Consider the following 21,141-nt stretch of genomic DNA (forward strand, 5'->3'; position numbering starts at 1 on the left):
AAAAATCAGCTACAAGACGAGGGCCGGACTGTTCGAATGTTCATTGAAAAATGTTTAAATGACGCATATAGTCTAGTGAACCTAATTGAACCTACTGAAAACCTAACAAATATATTACAATATGATCAGATAAATAAAGCAATATTTTCTTATGGCTCTGTCAGTAATCTTTAATTTTCAACAGACACAAAAGACAAATTTCCTTTATATAAATATCCCCATAACATGAACATTAAATGAAAGAAACCGGTATTCAAGGCACCATCAGTAGACTATATTTTCTATTTTAGCAAAAGTGGGCTAAATTTACTTCAAAGAAAAAACAATAATAGCAATTTTCTATCATCCACTCAACTGAAATATTTTTAAAATATAATTGGATTGAAATACAAAAAAATAAAGTGCAAAAATCTATTAATCAAAAACAACACTTTGTTTAAGGAGAAGTAACATGCAGTGAAAACAAATATTAAATTTTAACTTTTAAACTTGAACTGAGTAAAAACTCTAAATATGTGATTGCACAGTAATGTTCACTTGCTTGAGGTTGAGGGTGATACTTGGTGGTGTCCCATCTTTTCCACAAGTTCATCAATGTTCGGGGTAAGGCTCTGAGCTGAAGAAATCCTCAGAATTGAGTGGAGGTGTTCAGCAGTAAGTCGACTTCTGTGTGATGTTTTGTTCAGGTTCATCAAAGAAAACAGTTGTTCACACAGGTATGTGCTGCCAAACATAGACAACGTTTGAGCAGCCTGGATGCGCAGCTGGGGCATTGTGCCGGGAGGAAACGGGCGAACTCCGCAGCACCCACTGCCGCATATTTTGCCCTCAGTGCATCATTGCATTGGAGGTCAATCAACTCCATTTGGAGGTTTGGTGGTGAGCTTTCCACGTCAACAGCAAATGGGTTACCGAGCAGTTCCAACCTGCTTTTTTGTGCTTCAAAGTCAGCAAATCGGCGTCGAAAGTCAGCGGCAAGCATACCTATTTTATCAGCCAACTGTGTGCTCGGGAACACTGGTAGAGAGCTTCTCTTTCATGGTCTGGCAGCTGGGAAAGTGGCTCAAATTTTCTTTCCGCATCTGCGTCTCCCACAGAGTCAGTTTGGTTTTAAATGCCTTCACTGTACTGTACATATCAGAGATGACACGATCCCGACCCTGCAGCTGCAAGTTTATTGCATTCAGATGACTCGTAATGTCACACAGAAAAGCCATTTCACACAGAAACATTTCGTCTCGGAGTTGTGTTGTGTCTTTCCCTTTGCTGTCCAAGAACAGACAAATCTCCTCACGAAGCTCGAAACATCTTTGAAGCACCTTTCCCTGGCTTAGCCATCGCACCTCTGTGTGATAAGGCAAATCACCATGCTCCGTTTCTAACTCCGTCAGAAATGCCTTGAACTGGCGGTGATTCAAACCTTTGGCTCTGATAAAGTTAACTGTGCGCGTGATGATGCTCATTACATGCTCCATTTTCAAGGCTTTACCGCACAACGCTTCCTGGTGTATGATACAATGATAAGCTGTCAGCTCACCTGTCGCGTTTTCCTCTTGCATCTTTTCCCGTATCTTCGCCACCAGTCCGCTCCTGTGTCCACACATCGCAGGTGCTCCGTCGGTTGTCAAACCCACGAGTTTTTCCCAAGGCAGCTCCATCTCATTTACACATCTTGACACCTCTTCATACAAATCATGCCCCGTAGTTGTGCCATGCATAGGACGTAAAGCCAAAAACTCCTCTGTCACGCTTAGGTTGGAGTCCACTCCGCGGATGAAAATTGACAACTGGGCAATGTCAGAAATGTCGGTGCTCTCATCCACAGCCAAGGAATATGCAATAAAATCTTTTCCCTTTTTCACAAGCTGCTCTTTTAGATTGATGGACAACTGGTCTACTCTCTCGGCAATGGTGTTTCTGCTCAGACTCACATTTAAAAAGAGTTGCCTTTTTCTGGGCAAACTTCGTCACAAACTTTAATCATGCAGTTTTTGATGAAATCCCCTCCGTAAATGGCCGGGCTGATTTAGCGATCTCTTCTGCCAAAATAAAACTGGCCTTGACAGCAGCCTGGCCTTGTGATTTGGCTTTTTGAACAGAGCCTGTCGAGATTTGAGGCCTCGTTTTAATTCCTCTGCCTTTTGTAGCCTTTGTTCCATGTCCATATTCTTGTTTTTGTCCGCGTGTTTCGTTTCATAATGTCGTCTCAGATTATACTCTTTCAGTACCGCCACACTTTCTCCACACAGAAGACACACAGGTTTTCCAGCTACCTTCGTGAACATATACTCCGACTCCCACCTTGTTTGAAACCCCCGGTTCTCAGTATCCACCTTCCGTTTTGCCATTTTTGATGGGTATCTGAAAGTTAATTTTACTGTGATGCTGACGACTGCTGTGCCAATAAATATTGAAATGAAGCAGCCTACTGCTCGGTGCGTCACCTTTGCATTGTGGGAAATGTAGTATTGGTGCGTGTAAAAGATCTGCGGGCTGCCGGCTTGCTGCGGGCCGGTTCTAATAATAAATCAAGATCATCCCAGGGGCCGTAAAAAACCTTCTTGCGGGCCGGATGTGGCCCGCGGGCCTTGACTCTGACATATGTGGTATAGAGGAAATAGTCCTATAATAACTACAACCTAAAACTTCTTACCTGGGAATATTGAAAGCTCGTGTTATAAGGAACCACCAGCTTTCATATGTTCTCATGTTCTGAGCAAGGAACTGAAACGTTAGCTTTCTTACATGGCACATATTGCACTTTTACCTTCTTCGCCAACACTTTGTTTTTGCATTATTTAAACCAAATTGAACATGTTTCATTATTTATTTGAGGCTAAATTGATTTATTGATGTATTATATTAAGTTAAAATTAGTGTTCATTCAGTATTTTTGTAATTGTCATTATTACAAATAAATAAATAAAAATCGGCTGATTAATCGGTATCGCCCTTTTTTTGTCCTCCAATAATCGGTATCGGTATCGGCGTTGAATAATCCTAATCGGTCGACCTCTAGTACACAGTAGCAAAACATTTTGCAATTGTAAATTAAAACAAGCGTTTTCTATTGGACAAGTGCAGGCAGTCCCTCCCCGTTTCTGTCCGTTTTCTTCCGTTTGGTGTCTAGTGTATACGACCCAGAATACCAACACATATCTTTCCCCTGTGTTATAAATATAAAAATAAACACTGTTCAAATAAAACACAATGCTATGGGAAAACATTGAGACAGCAACAAAACGGAGGGTCATGCAGTCAGTGTACACAGTGGTGTGTAATTATCTGGCCGTGGTCTGTCTTGAAATCTGATGACAGTGAACCTGAGGAAAAGCAAAGCAATGCATGGCGCCCTCCCAGCGAGTCAACAAGCCCTGCGAGAATGTCACGCCGCAGCCAAAGCCACACCAACATCTCCACTAATTGCCAACACATACTCAGAATGCAAGGCTCCCGGGCACGGGCACAACATTGCGTTGCCAAGGACAGATGGAGCTACCCAGGCAAGAAGAGACCCAAAACAACATGGATGTCTGGCCTCATTCCCAAAGAGCCAACAGGAACGTCTGCATTCCACTGCAGAAAAGCACACAGAAATACCACCGATAATGTAATAATGCAGTATGGTCCAAGATGGTCAGACATGGAATGCAGTTTTACTGTTATTCTAATAGCATTGACAAATTATTTTAATGAGAAGACTTGTTATTGGAAAGTATGGGTGTTATCCATAGAATCCATGATATTTCACAATTATTTCAGACATTCTCTCTCCCTTCTACATCTACATTGCTTGCTGTCTGTGGTTTTAGGCTGTGTTTCTTTGTGGCTCTTTGTGACATCTGCTGATGTAAAAAAGGGCTTTATAAATACATTTGATTGATTGATACAAATGTAGCCCTCGTAGAGGTCCTCTTTTTGAGAGACAACACTTTTTTGATGATGTTCACTGAGTGTACAAAACAGTAAGAAAACCTTCCTAATATTGAGTTGCATCCCCCTTTGGCCCTCAGAACAGCCTCAATTTGTCAGGGCAAGGACTCTCTACAAGGTGTCGAAAGCGTTCCCATATTGACTCAAATGCTTCCCACAGTCGTGTAAAGCTGTCTGGGTGTCCTTTGATTGGTGGACCATTCTTGATGGTCGGGAAACTGTTGAGTGTGAAAAACCCAGCAGTGTTGCAGTTCTTGCCCCCCCCCCCCTTCTAGCTCTGACTCTGCTAATAGCTACTTTATTGAGGAATAATGTACTCTCTATGCCTGTGATATGTGGTTGTAGCTATCTTAAGACGAATGCACTAACTGTAAGTCGCGTCTGCCAAATGACTAAAATGTAAATGTACTCAAACTTGTGCGCCTGGCACCTCCTACCATACCCCCTTCAAAGGTGCTTAAATATTTTGTCTTGCCCATTCACCCTCTGAATGGCATACACACAACCCATATCTCAATTGTCTCAAGGCTAAAAAAAATAATAATTCTTTAACCTGTTTCCTCCCCTTCATCTACACTGATTGAAGTGGATTTAACAAGTGACCTCAATAAGAGAGCATAGCTTTCACCTGGATTCACCTGCTCAGTCTATTTCATGGAAGGATCAGGTGTTCCTAATGTTTTGTACACTCAATGCAGAGGAGAACAACAGGCTAGCAGCCAGCCAGGCCAGGAATAGTTCACCAACTGTGGCTACATATGACTTCATTAGCTTGGCCACTGATGTATCCCATGATACCTCTGAATAGACCACGGAGTGTATAGGGTCGGCGTTATCGAACGTAACCCAACCGTCAGCCCCATCACAACACATCCTCCCATCTACTATTTGTAGTGCAGTATATAGGGGGTACGAAGCCATTTGTAAGTGTTCCATACATTAGTGCAGTAGTAGTTATCATGGGGCCATCAGGACAGATGGGGGGGGGGGGGGGGGGCAGGTCCAGTTGAATCCATAAAGGACCCATAAAATATCTACTGCTTAATTACTCCTGGTTAATGGGTTCAGTGGTGAGAGAAAGTCTGATTGTGGGGAACAGAAGGCGGATGGCACAGGTTTGATTGACTGTGACAGCTTTATCCACAGGTAGAGAGAGAAGTCACTGCTCGCGCCTAAAAAGAGGTGGGAGTTTAACGGACAATCTGGGATTGGTACATCAATTTGTTTTATTCATTCATTGTTGTTCTGTTGTTGTTTGAATCCCAGATTGCCCCGTTCAATGATTCTGACTCAGGAAGGGATGGAGGCAGGCCTCAACATTTACTGTACATGGTTGGCTGCCTTTTAGTAAACTAGCTACCAGCTGATTATACTCAGCGCTGTGGAGCTAAATATAACGCCAACACGCCTCTGTCTGGGTCCAGAGAAAGGTCAGGCTTAATCTCCTAGTGCCTCAGAGTTTTAGCTTGTTAAAACCAGAACACTGTCTGCGGCTAAATGCAGCTGTTAATTAGCACCTAGCCATTAGTGCGGCGGGAGAGGAGGCTTTGAGCAGTCAAGATATTTCTGCTGGCTTTATGTTTTTATGGGGTGCGAGAGAGAGAGAGAGAGAGAGAGAGAGAGAGGCTGCGGCCTCCTAAATATTCAGAAGCCATTAGTTCCTGTCTCCAAGTCTTGTTGTTTCATCTGCCTTCTTGATTTTAAATTAATAATACAACTTTCAGGCTAATTAATTGAGATAAGACAGTTGTCAATCCATTTTTTAAATCTTTGAATAATAAAATAATTATTAATTACAATTATTTTATTATTCAAAGATTTAAAAAAAAATGGATTGACAACTGTCTTATCATCTCAATTAATTAGCCTGAAACTTGTATTATTAATTTAAAATCAAGAAAGCAGATGAAACAACAAGACTTGGAGACAGGAACTAATAAAAATGTATCTACTTCAATCATCTTTTACGCCATCTTTTACGCCACCAATGTCCCAAAACAAGATTCCTTGGCAGGACCTCCACAGTTACGTTTCATATTGCTTTAGTAGTTTTGTTACAATGTGTATACTGTTGAGGAAATTGTCTATGACTGTCTGTTTGTAATTGTCCCCAAAAAATATCTTACCTTGTCTTGCCACAGATAAATGTGGGAATAACTGTGAGGAAACAAAGTCATAAACATTCTGCGGAATAATAGGGGCATTCTCACGAAACTGACATTTTTTATCAAAATTTCCTCTTGGATCACTGAGATTAGAATCTGTATTTATCTATTTCATATTTACTATTATGTTTTTTGATCAGATATTATGCATTTTACCACCATTTCTAAAACTACCAACTCAAAAATTATTATTATGGCAAAAACAACAAAAAAGTTATAAACAAATCAATTTCTAAAACTTTTTAACATTTCTCCCCTCATGAACAGGCCTGAATTAAACATAACAATGAAAATACAAATATTTAAAATTAAATTATTAAAATGTATTTCGTAATGTATACTCTATATATACAAAAGTATGTGGACACCCCTTCAAATGAGTGGATTCGGCTATTTCAACCACACCCATTGCTGACATGTGTATAAAATCGAACACACAGGCATGCAATTTCAAATAAACAAACATTGGCAGTATGTTGGCTTTACTGAAAAGCTCTGCACCGTCATAGGATGCCACCTTTCCAACAAGTCAGTTCGTCAAATTTCTGCCCTGCTAGAGCTGCCCCAGTCAACTGTAAGTGCTGTTATTGTGAAGTGGAAACATCTATGAGCAACAACGGCTCAGCCACGAAGTGGTAGGCCACACAAGCTCACAGAATGGGGCCGCCGAGTGCTGAAGCGTGTAAAAGTGGTCTTTCCTCGGTTGCAACACTACCAAGTTCCAAACTGCCTCTGGATGCAACGTTCGTCATCAAGAACTGTTCGTCTGGAGCTTCATGAAATGGGTTTCCATGGCCTAGCAGCCACACACAAGCCTAAGATCATTATGCACAATGCCAAGCATCGGCTGGAGTGGTGTAAAGCTCCCCACCATTGGACTCTGGAGCAGTGGCAAGGCATTCTCTGGAGTGATGAATCACGCTTCACCATCTAGCAGTCCGACGGACAAATATGCCCCAATTCATAGTTCCAACTGTAAAGTTTGGTGGAGGAGGAATAATGGTCTGGGGCTGTTTTTCATGGTTTGGGCTAAGTCCCTTAGTTCCATTGAAGGGGAATCTTAACACTACAGCATACAATTACATTCTAGATGATTCTGTGCTTCCAAATTTATGGCAGCAGTTTGGGGAAGGACCTTTCCTGTTTCAGCCTGACAATGCCCCCATGCACAAAGTGAGGTCCTTGCAGAAATGGTTTGTCAAGATCGGTGTTGAAGAACTTGACTAGGCTGCACAGAGCCCTGACCTCAACCCCATCGAACACCTTTGGGATGAATTGGAACGCCGACTGCGAGCCAGGCCTAATCGCCCAACATCAGTGCCCGAACTCACTAATGCTCTTGTGGCTGAATGGAAGCAAGTCCCCGCAGCAATGTTCCATCATCTAGTAGAAAGCCTTCCCAGAAGAGTGGAGACTGTTATAGCAGCAAAGGAGGGACACAACTCCATATTAATGCCCATGATTATGGAATGAGATGTTTGACGAGTAGGAGTCTGCATACTTTTGGTCATATAGTATATTCCATTACCGTAACACATAACCTCTTTTATCATTACCGTAACACTATCAGATGAAGCCAAAATTTTGATTTTTCCTAATATTTCCTATATATTGGTGCATACAGTAATGATGAGCAGGTTTTCGGAGATGAGACCGCATGTTTTGGGATGAGTGTTGCATAGTTTGCCATTCAAAAACTGTACTGATCTCTATCATAGATTAAGTAATCCCAAATGACATTGCAAGATACTAAAATCACTGATCTTAATGCAGTTGACTAAAATACCTCCAATTTCAGCATAACTATACGTACTGTAATTACATGCATGCATTTTCAAAAGTCAGAAGTGGACTTATTTGGGGGAATAAATCATTTACAGGTAATATCGGTGTATTATGACATGGCTATTTGTGGTTGTAAGTTATTTCAGATGTATTTATGGATTCAATGGGATCCTTTGGGCAAATGGCACAACACAATATGCCTATAAAGTATCTGAAAAAACCTTACATATTGGCCAACAACTGTCTTGGGATATCAAACAACAGTATGGTGGTAATGCGAAATGTGGGTTTCGTACAGGTGCACATGTCAACATGAAGGATATCCTCCTTTAAGTGGTGGGGTTGCTCTGAAACACAAACTGCCGATTTGGTTAAATGGGGTTTATGCACCCCATATTTATTGACAACCCTACTTAATCAAATAACTGTATTACCAAAGATCTATACAATAGGTTTAAGGAGCAGTCCTAGTAAATAAATAAAAAGCACAGCATACCCAGTGACTATACACGAGAATGAGCTTATTATCATTACCGAAATGAAGGTTCTAATTACCCAAAAATGACGTGGTAATGACAAATGTGGGTTTCGGTACAGAGAGGCCCTTAGCTCAATCTGTAAATGATAGGAGACAGACATTACGAGACGTGCAAGCATTTGAAAACATCACTAAAGTCAATTTATGCCTCCATGTTGGTACGGTAATGGTTCTCTGACTTTTTCCCAATTTGAGCTTTTTAGCCGTTTCGGTAATGAGAAGGCCAAGTGGGGTAAATGGGGGTGTTTGAGAATAAGAACCTCATTCTGAAGGCATATAAGCGAATAAATTAACTTATAATTATCTTAACTTGTGCTCACCTAAGGACTACTCCTCTAGATGATATATTATGGGGAAATAAAAAGGTATTTATAAAAAAAAACTGTCATTTTTACAGGACCTTGAAAAGGAATTACGGTAATTAGACACGTCCAAAGACACTGTTTTTACGTAATACATATTATAGTTTACTGTAAACTTGAACTACTATACAATTTGGATTATTTATGGACAAACTACAGTAACATATTTTGTGTTGTATTCAAATAACTTAGGTTTTTCTAAAGCAAGATTGTATAAAATGACCTGATGATTTAAATCTGGCGAAAATGTAAAACTGATAGAAAATAAGACACGTTGCCAAAAACTTGAAATCTTACGTCTTGAGAATGACGATTGCACGTTTTGTAACAAAATCAGCTGCAGACGTGTTTAAAACTGGTTTGATGAGAATCACCCAATAGCACTCATCAGAGCACTGTTGCAGCAGTGGGCATTCCCATTTATAGAAACCCACACGGTGTGCTCAAATCAACTGTGGACTGAGAACAGTCCAACCAGTACATGTTCTGACTCAAGAGGTGCTCTCATTTTATACCCAATATTCCCATACCAGTACCAGATCTAAAAATCTTTAACACAAAATACAGCTGGCACTATTAGCTTAGCTGTAAAATAGCTTAATGTAGCCGACATTTGTGAGTCTGTGTATATGTATACATCTTTGTAAACCGTATGTAATGTATGTGTAACAGAGTGTGGGTGAGAAATGACATATTGTATGCAAACCTGGGTTCAAATGATATTTGAAGTAATTTCAAATGCTTTCGCTGGGTTTAATTGAGCTTGCCTGGCGCAATGGAACCTATAGTATAGGCACAAAACTGCGAAATCCACCCATCCGGAACTACAGGCAGGCTAAATCTGAATTATAAAAGCATTTGAAAGAGTTCAAATGGGATTTGAACCCAGGTCTGGTTGTATGTGTTGCTGTTGTGGAAGATAAACCTCAACACAAAGACACACATATACCCTAAGTACATGGAACCTCCGGAGAGGAGGAAGATCAGTGGTGCTGAAATTAAATACGGTCTGTTTGTACTCATTGCATCTCCCTGACTAGATGATCCGATGCAAATGTCACAATGCATTATCTTAATTTGCTTGCCTTGAGAGGAAGTGAAAATTCACTCTGCTTTGCACATGGATCAAGGTGATGCTGAAGGGTCAACCAACTGTAGAGCAGGGACCCTAGTCGTTATTACAGATAGCCAGAGCCTGTGGTTAAGTGGTAACGCTCCCTGGCTCTAAAGGAATATATGCTTCTCCTCCTCTCACACACTTCAAATTTGACTTTAAGTGGTTGTAGTCAATTTTGTCGTCACTATGGATTTCACCTATCACTTAGCCTTGCTTAGCAAAGCTTCTAGTCACAGATCAGGTAGTCTGTAGATCAGGTTGTCTGTAGATCAGGTTGTCTGTAGATCAGGTTGACACACACACACACACACACACACACACACACACACACGGAGAGACCTTGAACCAAACGCCTTGAATGCTTTGCAGTTTCGCTATATGAAGTACGGACACACTGTGTTTGCACTTTGTGAATCCCATAGTCGCCTCGGCGCACAGCGCCATCGGTACAGTCTAATATAAAAGTCATTTGCAGTGGATGACAGTGTCTTGCACTCCAAGGCGGCATGTGGAAAATGTAATAGCCGACAATGCTCCTTCCAAGTAGGGATACAGCCAAACAAAGCAAGGAACACGAAGACAAAATAAACCCTTTTTGTGCCGGGGTCAATTTCTATTGATCTAATGACATTGGATGTTGTGTGCAGAGATTAGATTGCATGATTTCGTCTACAGCGACTCCGATGCAAAATAAAGTTTATTGCAAATCGATGCAATTGAATTCCCCCCCCCCCTCCTCATCTTTTCTTCTACTCCATTTAGGTTACAGTACAATAGTCTCAATCACTCTGTCTGCTCTTCAACAGGGGAGCTGAACTAAACATCTCAAAGATGACAGACACTTCAATAAGGAGCCATGCTAAGCCGATAAGACCCAAGACACAACAAAGCGTAGACTGACTCGTCTGAAGAGAACGCCACTCAGTCTTTAGATATGTTTCCAAGAGACAGAGCGCAAGCAAAACTGAGCCGGGTTGAACTGGAACCCGAGACTGTGCAGCGCCATCGCAAGTGTGTGATGGAGGGGTGACGTCATGTCTCCTGTCTTTCAGTCTGCATTTGAACACAACGTCAGTCAGACACAGACAAACGTCTCCCGGCAACAAGACATTCCAGAGATATTAACACCTGGATATAGAGCTTGAACAAACGGACTCTCGTCCTCCCTCTCATCCGCCCTCTCATCCTCCTCGGTCTCATCCGTTTATTTCAGAGAAGTCATTACAATAAATGCTGTGGTCTCACACGGTTCCTAATATTCATTACTGCGTTTGTCATTTCCTACGGACGCACGCTTTTTCAAATGCTTTTTCAAAATGGTTTTCTACAGTTGTTTACGCCTGTTATAAAAAGGCTACGCTTAGAGTGGCCTGTAAAGCCAATTAGCTGAGAGAGGTTAGTGCTGAAGGTATTTGCTGCCCTCTGCTGTGACAGCCTGTAGTTGCAGATGCTTGTGATGAAATCTGGCTACAGGACTAACAGAGGATAATGATATTGGATGTTATAAATGTTGCATAAATGTGAATGAGACATGAAATTACAAATCTAGTTTTAATTTGATTAATTTAAAACATTCATGAATTAAAGCATATGTTTATTTTGGTAAAACCTAAATGCTAAACCTAAACAATCAACTGTCTAACACTTTCCTTTATTTAGTTCCATTGGATAGACTTCCGCTAGAGAGCGTGAACTGACTGGCCTAGTGAATCCATTTGCTATTACACTGTGTCAATTAAAAGGCTTCTCTGGTCCTGGCTGGAGGCACCAAACTATTGGTCACTTCCATGTGCCACTCATGACAGACAGCGGAAGAACATTAGAGAGAGAGAGAGAGAGAGAGAGAAGGAAAGTGAGTGTGTGTGTGAGAGAGAGAGAGAGAGAGAGAGATAGAGAGAGAGAGAGAGAGAGAGAAAGTGAGTGTGTGCGTGAGAGAGAGAGAGAGAGAAGGAAAGTGAGTGTGTGTGAGAGGGAGAGAGAGAGAGAGAGAAGGAAAGTGAGTGTGTGTGAGAGGGAGAGAGAGAGAGAGAGAGAAGGAAAGTGAGTGTGTGTGAGAGGGAGAGAGAGAGAGAGATCAACCCATATAACTGTACAACCCACACATGGAGTAGCGTCATCTGGAAAACAGGTTGACAGAGACATATGAAAGAGGGAGACATACTGTACACCGGAGTAATATCTAGAGAACGAAGTAATGCCAAAATCCTGGCGATCCAAATCGGCAAAAATGGAGATCCATTTGGAGATGTTTCAACTGTGTTCTCTCTCCTGTTGTTTGAGGACATCCCTGGGCCTGTTTTGTGTCCTGTTCTCCTGTATCTACCCTGTTCAACAAGCACATTAGCTGCCGTGCTCCCATTAATGGAGCAGGAGAGGCCGTCTAATGCAATTACGCCGCATGCAGCACCGTCACTCATCCACGTAATTAGCACCAAATGTCCTACAATCATACAAGCCAATTAGATTCCTGGTGCCGTTATATGATCAGGGCACAACAATGGCCTGTATGTGGTATATTACCTGTACTTTACCTCTTTGCCACATTTGCAGCTTGAACGTTGGGCTTGCTTTCACATAATTATAACGTCTGGAAGGACGAACAGACCAAACAGACACACACACACACACAAAGACAAAGAGACAGACAGAGAGACAAGCAGGCACGCAGGCGGACAAACAGAACGCACCTTTGTGGGCCAATTTCTGTAGGAGAGTCCTGAGGCGCTGTAGAGCAGAGGCGGAGGCATCGTAGGTGTACAGGTCCGCACCGGGTAACTCCAGGCACCTTCCAAACACTCCGTCTAGAAGGGAACACACGTACAGCATACACACACTGTCATCAAACAGATCATGTACTGCAGTGACAGACATATGAGGAGAATGGAGTTCTGGGAAAGGGTTAACTAACTTGTCAAAGCAATGACAACAGTACAGGGCTTTAGGATTGTTACTCTGAGGGTGAAACATCATCTTTTACAACCTTCGTAGGAAAGCCGAAGTCATGTGCTCCCTGCAGTTTCTTGTAAGCTCGAGTTCCTGTTTGGGAGCTAGTCGCTGACACTTTTTTGACGGCAGTGCGATAAGCACCAGGCCATCATTGGCGCTGAGACGTTATCAGGGACACTGTTATCTCCCTATCAGCAGGTCGCTTGCTTCGCCAAACGCGGGTTCCTAGGCAACCCACGGCGGAGCTCCTACCTGGACATTAATTCAATGGTTATCTGGACTGGAGGAGCATGCTGGGACGGCTGCGAGACTGGGGGTCAGGATACCGTGTGAGGAATATAAATGACCCAGCCACACGGCGTCTTTTCACAGTCAGGGAGAGAAAGAATATCCATATGTCTCGTCTTCTTCAAAATCCCAAAATACATCAAACTCTAGTCAAAGCCGAACTCAAAGTTGAAAGCATTATGACTCATCATCTATGTGTGTGTGTGTGTGTGTGTGTTTGCGTGTGCGTGAGTGAGTGAGAGAGACTAATGATGTGAACTTCGTGCTGCACCACAGGACAACCTGATCTACAGTCAGTGCTCATTTACTGTGCTTTGCCGGCAGTGGCAATTAATGACACCATGGCTTGACTGGCACCCTACACTGCCATGCCTGTTCAAATCCGTTTATATTTACACATGCATTTATTTATTTAACATTTGCTTATTTACACATGCCATTTGTCCGTTTATTTTCTAGGTTTCAGAAGCAGGTGCGCTGTCATCACTCAACCTATCACGAGCACTTAACCAGTCTTAGTTCTGCTTCTTTGCATTAATAAATGAACTGACTAGGTTAATCCTACACACCAATAGTCACTCTCTTTCAGCCGCAGCTCACGTGATAACTTTGTAATTACAGGCCTGTGCTCAACGGTGAGTGGCTGATAATTACAATGATAATAATGCCGTCGACCTCAGCTACTAATTTCAATCGTCTTTGAAATGAAAAGGCAGTGTTTCCCTGCGTTGCTCCTGAAGCCGGTGACCCCTGAAGCCGGTGACCCCCGCAGAGAGCCGGTGACCCCTGAAGCCGGTGACCCCCGCAGAGAGCCGGTGACCCCTGGCTCTCTGCGGCGGCAAGCCTTTCGAAGGGAAAATGAACATAAACAACACACGAAGACAGTGCATTTTATTTTTCGCACCCCGCATATACAAGCTGACAGAATAACTTCACTCCTCCGTGTAGTTATGCAGAGCACGACAGACAGGTAACCTGCTGTACGTGTGAACGATAACAGGAAAGAAGGATAAAAAAAATATGGTAGTGAGACGAGGAAAGGGGGAAACGAAGAATGCTCAAGAAAAGTCACATTTGATGTTGAGAATCATGACTGTGGTTACCATGATTATGTGAAGCCATTATTTCAGTGTAAACAAGACAGTTTTACAAAATGAGTTTATAACAATGTAATAGAGATGACATAATTGATGAACAGACGACAGTGACATAATAAGCGACAGGCGACTGTCTTATATTTGCTATTTTTGTGCTCCTTCACCAGTTTCCATGACAACTGCCACAGTTAATGTGTTGTTTCCTCCACAGTTGACAGGACATTCCCAGCAGACATCAGACATAATCCTGCACACACACACACAATACACATGCACATAGATACACACACACACACACACACACACACACACACAGTAAACCTCAAGGCATTTTTAACTCAAATACTTATATTAAGATGAACTGAAAATCAAGTAAAAGTAATTATTACTTAAAATGTTTAGGTGGTACTGACTTTTTAAAGTTATGATAACAATTTACTTTTTTCCCAGCATGCTCTACTGCAGGTTGATGAAGAAAAATATGTTTCTGCATGTACATTGAGTGATTGATTGATTAAACCTTGTGCTTTTTAAACTAATTTTTTCACCCGTTACTGAAATGGTTGTTCCAGTTTAAATGTATCAATCTCATTCCACGGAGGACTGAGCGCCTGTGGGTATTCGCTCCTCCCTTGAACCTGATGGATAAATGAAGGTCTTAATTGAAAGGAAATAACAAAAACTGTTAGATATCCTGACTCTAGCTGGATGCAATTAGGAATTAAACATCACTTTGCAAGCCAGCATAATGTGATTGCAGGTTGGGTTGCCAGGTTTTCCAGAAATCCCGCTAGGAATATTGGAAGATTCCTGGAAAATCCTTCAAACAGGAGAAGTCTGTGCTATGTTCAGCAATTATCTTTGTCTTGTAAACAGCTAATAGAGAATTATGTGGTGGGGACGGCATCTAATCCAGAGATGCTAAATCAAGTCTCCCAAGGCCGATACAGCATTACAAAATGCAGAGATTATTTGTTGCTTAGCCACTTTACAGTGAATGCGATGGACCACATCAAACTTTGCCAGGAGGACTACACATGCTTTGATGGATTGGCTCTTCCTTAATGTGTATATTTTGTACTTAATGTGTGTATTTTTTTCGTTGTGTGTGTATTGGTCTGTGCTCACTTGTGATCGAGAACTAGGTCTCAATGAGATTTCCCTAAAGACAGAAACAAAAGAAGGGGGAAAAAGGCATTATGGAGACTAAGTTATGGATAGATCTAAGTTGATAACATGCTGACTTTCCAATGTATTTCAATTTTACTCATGAACGAGCGGAACATCTTTTTTTTGTTGGCCACATGGTGAGTTGAACAAAACAAAAGACAACACGCAGAACTGCAGAGTCTATAAATGCGCATTTTATGGGCTCCTGACCAATTCTTCAATTAAAAAAAAATTTTTTTGCACTGGTCGTAATGTTTTTTTGTACATAATGTTTCCAGCATTGTTTCCCCATGACCAAAAAGAGCTTCTGGACATCAGAACAGCGATCACTAATATTTTGTATTTATTTTTATTCACGATTTTTCAGGAAGGGCTGCAGCACCCTCAGCACCCCTACTTCCCGCGGCTATGCATACTGCTCACCCCGGGCCAGGCCCTAATCGTCGAGGCTCAGAAAAGAAAAAGGCAAGAGAGTGTAAGAGAGGCCGACCTGTGGGAACCCTGGCAGAAAAACTAAGTCGGCGAGTACATAAAGCGCCTTTTACCCTCCATTTTATTGCCGAACATACAAGCACCGGAGAACAAACTGGACAGGCTCTATTCGAGACTATCCTATCAACGGGACCTGAAGAACTGTAATGTGCTATGTTTTATGGAGTCTGTTGAACAAGAACATGGATAATATACTAGCTGATTTTTCTATGCCTCGGCAAGACAGAACGGCAGCATCGGGTAAAGTCAAGGGAGGAGGTGTGTGTCTCTTTGTTAACAACAGCCGGTGCACAATCTCTAATATAAAGAAAGTCTCGAGGTTCTACTCGCCTGAGTTAGAATACCTCATGATAAGCTGTAGACCACACTATTTACCAAGAGAGTTTTCAACTATATTTTTCGTATCTGTCTATTTACCGCCACAAACGGATGTTGGCACTAAGACCGCAGTCAACGAGCTGTATAGGGCCATAAGCAAACAGGAAAACACTCATCCAGAGGAGGCGCTCCTAGTGGCCAGAGATTTTTATGCAGGAAAATTCAAAACCGTCTTAGTTAAGTTCTACCAGCATGTCACGTGGCAATTAGAGACGGGAAAAAAATCTAGATCACCTTTACTCCACACACAGAAACGCATACAAAGCTCTCCCTTCCCCTGCATTTGGCAAATCTGACCATAACTCTATCTTCCTGATTCCTGCTTACAAAGCTAAACCTGAAACAGGAAGTACCAGTGAAGTGCTCAATACGGAAGTGGTCCGATAAAGCGGATGCTAAGCTACAGGACTGTTTCACTTGAGCGGACATGAATATGTTCTGGGGATTCATCCAATGGCATTGAGGAGTTTACCACATCAGTCACCGGCTTCCTTAATAAGTGCATCGACGACATCGTCCCCACAGGGACCATACATAATATCCCAACCAGAAGCCATGGATTACAGGCAACATCCGCACTGAGCTAAGCTAGAGCTGCTGCTTTAAAGGAGAGGGACACTACTCCGGACGCTTATAAAATATCCTGATATGCCACCAGCTTAACCTCTCCCTGACACAGTCTGTAATACCTACATGTTTCAAGCAGATCACCATAGTCCCTGTGCCCAAGAACACCTAGGTAACCTATCTAAATGACTATAGCCCTGTAGCACTTGAATCTGTAGCCGTCAAATGCTTTGAAAGGCTAGTCATGGCTCATATCAACACCATCACCCCAGACACCCCAGTCTTTAAGGTCTTCGAAAGCCAAGTTAACAAACAGATTACCGACCATTTCGAATCCCACCGTACCTTCTCCGCTATGCAATGTGGTTTCAAGGCTGGTCATGGTTGCACCTTAGCCACGCTCAAGGTGCTAAACGACATCCTAACCCCCATCGATAAGAGACATTACTGTGCAGCCGTATTCATCGACCTGGCCAAGGCTTTCAACTCTGTCAATCACCACATTCTTATCGGCAGACTCGACAGCCTTGATTTCTCAAATGATTGCCTCAACTGGTTTACCAACTACTTCTCTGATAGAGTTCAGTGTGTCAAATCGGAGGGCCTGTTGTCCGGACCTCTGGCAGTCTCTATGGGTGTGCCACAGGGTTCAATTCTTGGACCGACTCTCTTCTCTGTATACATCAATGATGTTGCTCTTGCTGCTGGTGATTCTCTGATCCACCTCTACGTAGACGACACCATTCTGTATACTTCTGTTCCCTCTTTGGACACTGTGTTAATTAACCTCCAGACGAGCTTCAATGCCATACAACTCTCCTTCTGTGGCCTCCAACTGCTCTGAAACGCAAGTAAAACTAAATGCATGCTATTCAATCGATCACTGCCCGCACCTGCTCGCCCGTCCAGCATCACTACTCTGGACGGCTCTGACTTAGGATACGTGGACAACTACAAATACCTGGGTGTCTGGCTAGACTGTAAACTCTCCTTCCAGACTCACATTAAGCATCTCCAATCCAAAATTAAATCTAGAATCAGCTTCCTATATCGCATCAAAGCATCCTTCACTCATGCTGCCAAACATACCCTCGTAAAACTGACCATCCTACCGATCCTCGACTTCGGTGACGTCATCTATAAAATGGCCTCCAACACTCTACACAACAAACTGGATGCAGTCTATCACAGTGCCATCCGTTTTGTCACCAAAGCCCCATACACTACACACCATTGCGACCTGTACGCTCTCGTTGGTTGGCCCTCGCTTCATACTCGTCGCCAAACCCACTGGCTACAGGTTATCTACAAGTCTCTGCTAGGTAAAGTCCCGCATTATCTCAACTCACTGGTCACCATAGCAGCACCCACTCGTAGCACGCGCTCCAGCAGGTATATCTCACTAGTCACCCCCAAAGCCAATTCCTCCTTTGGTCGTCTTTCCTTCCAGTTCTCTGCTGCCAATGACTGGAACGAACTGCAAAAATCTCTGAAGCTGGAGACTCATATCTCCCTCACTAGCTTTAAGCACCAGCTGTCAGAGCAGCTCACAGATCACTGCACCTGTACATAGCCCATCTGTAAACAGCCCATCTACCTACCTAATCCCCATACTGTATTTATTTATTTATCTTGCTCCTTTGCACCCAAGTATCTCTACTTGCACATTCATCTTCTGCACATCTACCATTCCAGTGTTTAATTGCTATATTGTAATTACTTCGCGACCATGGCCTATTTATTGCCTTAACTTACCTCATTTGCACTCACTGTATATAGACTTTTTGTTTTCTTTTGTTCTACTGTATTATTGACTGTATGTTTTGTTAATTCCATGTGTAACTCTGTGTTGTTGTATGAGTCGAATTGCTATGCTTTATCTTGGCCAGGTCGCAGTTGCAAATGAGAACTTGTTCTCAACAAGCCTACCTGGTTAAATAAAGGTGAAATATATATATATTTTTTAATGGAAAAAAAACACAAAAAAACACCCTGGACCCACTCCAATTCGCAAACTGCCTCAACAGATCCACAGATTACGCAATATCTATTGCACTCCACACTGCCCTTTCCCACATGGACAAGAGGAACACCTATGTGAGAATGCTGTTCATTGACTACAGCTCAGTGTTCAACACCATACTGCCCTCCAAGCTCATCACTAAGTTAAAGACCCTGGGACTGAACAACTCCCTCTGCAACTGGACCCTGGACTTCCTGACAGGGCGCCCCCAGTTGATGAGGGTAGGTAAAAATGCATCCGCCATGCTGACCCTCAACACTTAGTCCCCTCCTTTACTCCCGGTTCACTTATGACTGCATGGCCACACATAACTTCAACCCCATCATAAAGTTTGCCGATGTGATGACGGTGGTAGGCTTGATCTCCGATGACGATGAGACAGCCTATAGGGTTGTAAGAGGTCAGCCTATAGAGGTCAGAAACCTGGCAGTGTGGTACCAGAACAACAACATCTCCCTTAACGTCAGCAAGACAAAGGAGCTGATCGAGGACTATAGGAAATCGAGGGCCGAGCACGCCCCCCTTCACATTGATGGGACTCTAGTGGAGCGGGTCGAAAGCTTCAAGCCTCAGGAGAGAGTATATTAACTGTCTGCATCACCGCTTGGTGAGGCAACTTCTTGGCATCTGACCGCAAGGCAAGACAGAGGGTAGTGTGTACAGCCTGGTACATTACTGGGGCTGAGTTCCCTGCCATCCAGGTCCTCTATACCAGGCGGTGTCAGAAGAAGGTCCTAAAAAGACTCCAGCCACCCAAGTCATAGACTGCTCTGCAACTGCACGGCAAGCGGTACCGATGCACCAAGTCTGGAACCAACAGGACCCTGAAGAGCTTCTACCCCCAGGCCTTAAGACTATCTGCGCTGACCCTTTTTCATACTCACATTTTTGTCTCATCTCATCACATACGCTGCTGCTACTGTTTTATTATCTGTCACATTATTCCTAGTTATATGTACTGTATAACTGTACCTCAATTACCTCGTAATTCTGCACATCAACTCGGTACTGGTACCCCGTGTATATAGCCACGTTTTAAATGACGTGGAATAAAGATAAAACACCAGGTAAAAATCCCAGCTGTTATTTGGTCTTGGTCGGCTACTGACCAAGACCAGACGGGGAGCACATAGACGGGGAGCACATATTACACAGGTTTTAAGGCCTCGGCACTGGCTGCCTGTGAGTTTTAGAATACATTTTAAGATGGGTTTTTAAACAAATTGGTTTTTAAATGAATCCACGATGGTGTACCCCCCCAATACATGTCAGGTCCCTCGGGTCCTCCGGCACTGGCCTTTTTAACTATCCTAAAGCGTAAGACCAAGAGGCATGGAGAGGCAGCCTTTAGTTACCATGCCCCCAGCCTCTGGAATATCTTTTTAAGCTTCGCATTCCTTCAGGTGCTTTTGAGTCGTTCAATTTTTATTGTTATTCTTTTGTTTTTGATCATCTTATGTTAGTTGTGTAGTAAATATTTCAGTTTTATTTTCATGGTTTTCATTCGTTTTTTCCCCCCTGTAACGCACATTGTGTTCCATGTCTGAAACGTGCTGTATAAATAAAGCTGGATTTGATTTGATTTGATCATTGCCCATTGTGTATTTATTATTAGCTTTATTATTACATGTTTTACTTTTCTAGTATCTCTCTAATTTCTTTCTCTCTGCATTATTGGGAAGGACCCATAGGTAAGCCTTTCACTGTTAGTCTACACCTGTTGTTTACGAAGCATGTGACAAACAATAGTTGATTTGAGACATTTATAACAAAAAATGTTCAGGACAAAGAGGTAACATGACAGGGAGCAAGGGCCCCAACAACATGAGGTGTTGAACAAACCATCATCGGGTTCTGAGCTCAAACACTGACCAAGGCTACAGGAGCTTTCAGCTGGCAACAAATCAATATATGTGTCCACACATTACATGCCAAGAGCATTGTCAAAGCCCAACAGTGGGCTAACCGTAACCAGTAGAAAATCATCTCAATCAAGCAAAATGAAAATTGAATTATGTTAAACATACAACAATAACTAATCCATTTAATTCAACTGGAAAAGAAAAGGCTAAATATAGATAGAATCTCTATAGCGCTGTATTGTAAAGCCATCCTTTGCGTCTCAAATGGCACCCTATTCCCTACATAGTGCACTACTTTTGACCAAAATGAATGCACTATATAAAGAATCATGTGCATTTGGGACACATACATAGAGTTGTTTTGAATGTGTGTGAGGCCTTTGAAAATAAGGTGGAATGTTGATTGACAGATATAGGT

General features: G+C 42.5%; 1 protein-coding gene across 1 annotated transcript in view; it reads right to left on the reverse strand.

The window, feature by feature from the left end:
* ptprn2 (protein tyrosine phosphatase receptor type N2) overlaps positions 1–21,141 on the reverse strand; it is a 255,259-nt gene that overhangs the window by 186,297 nt on the left and 47,821 nt on the right. The window contains exon 3 of the mRNA XM_029661555.2: positions 12,588–12,701. Coding sequence (XP_029517415.2) covers positions 12,588–12,701 — 114 coding nt within the window. The remainder of the gene's footprint in view (positions 1–12,587; positions 12,702–21,141) is intronic.

The sequence above is a fragment of the Oncorhynchus nerka genome, linkage group LG6 (genome assembly GCF_034236695.1).
Source record: "Oncorhynchus nerka isolate Pitt River linkage group LG6, Oner_Uvic_2.0, whole genome shotgun sequence".
Lineage (NCBI taxonomy): Eukaryota > Metazoa > Chordata > Actinopteri > Salmoniformes > Salmonidae > Oncorhynchus > Oncorhynchus nerka.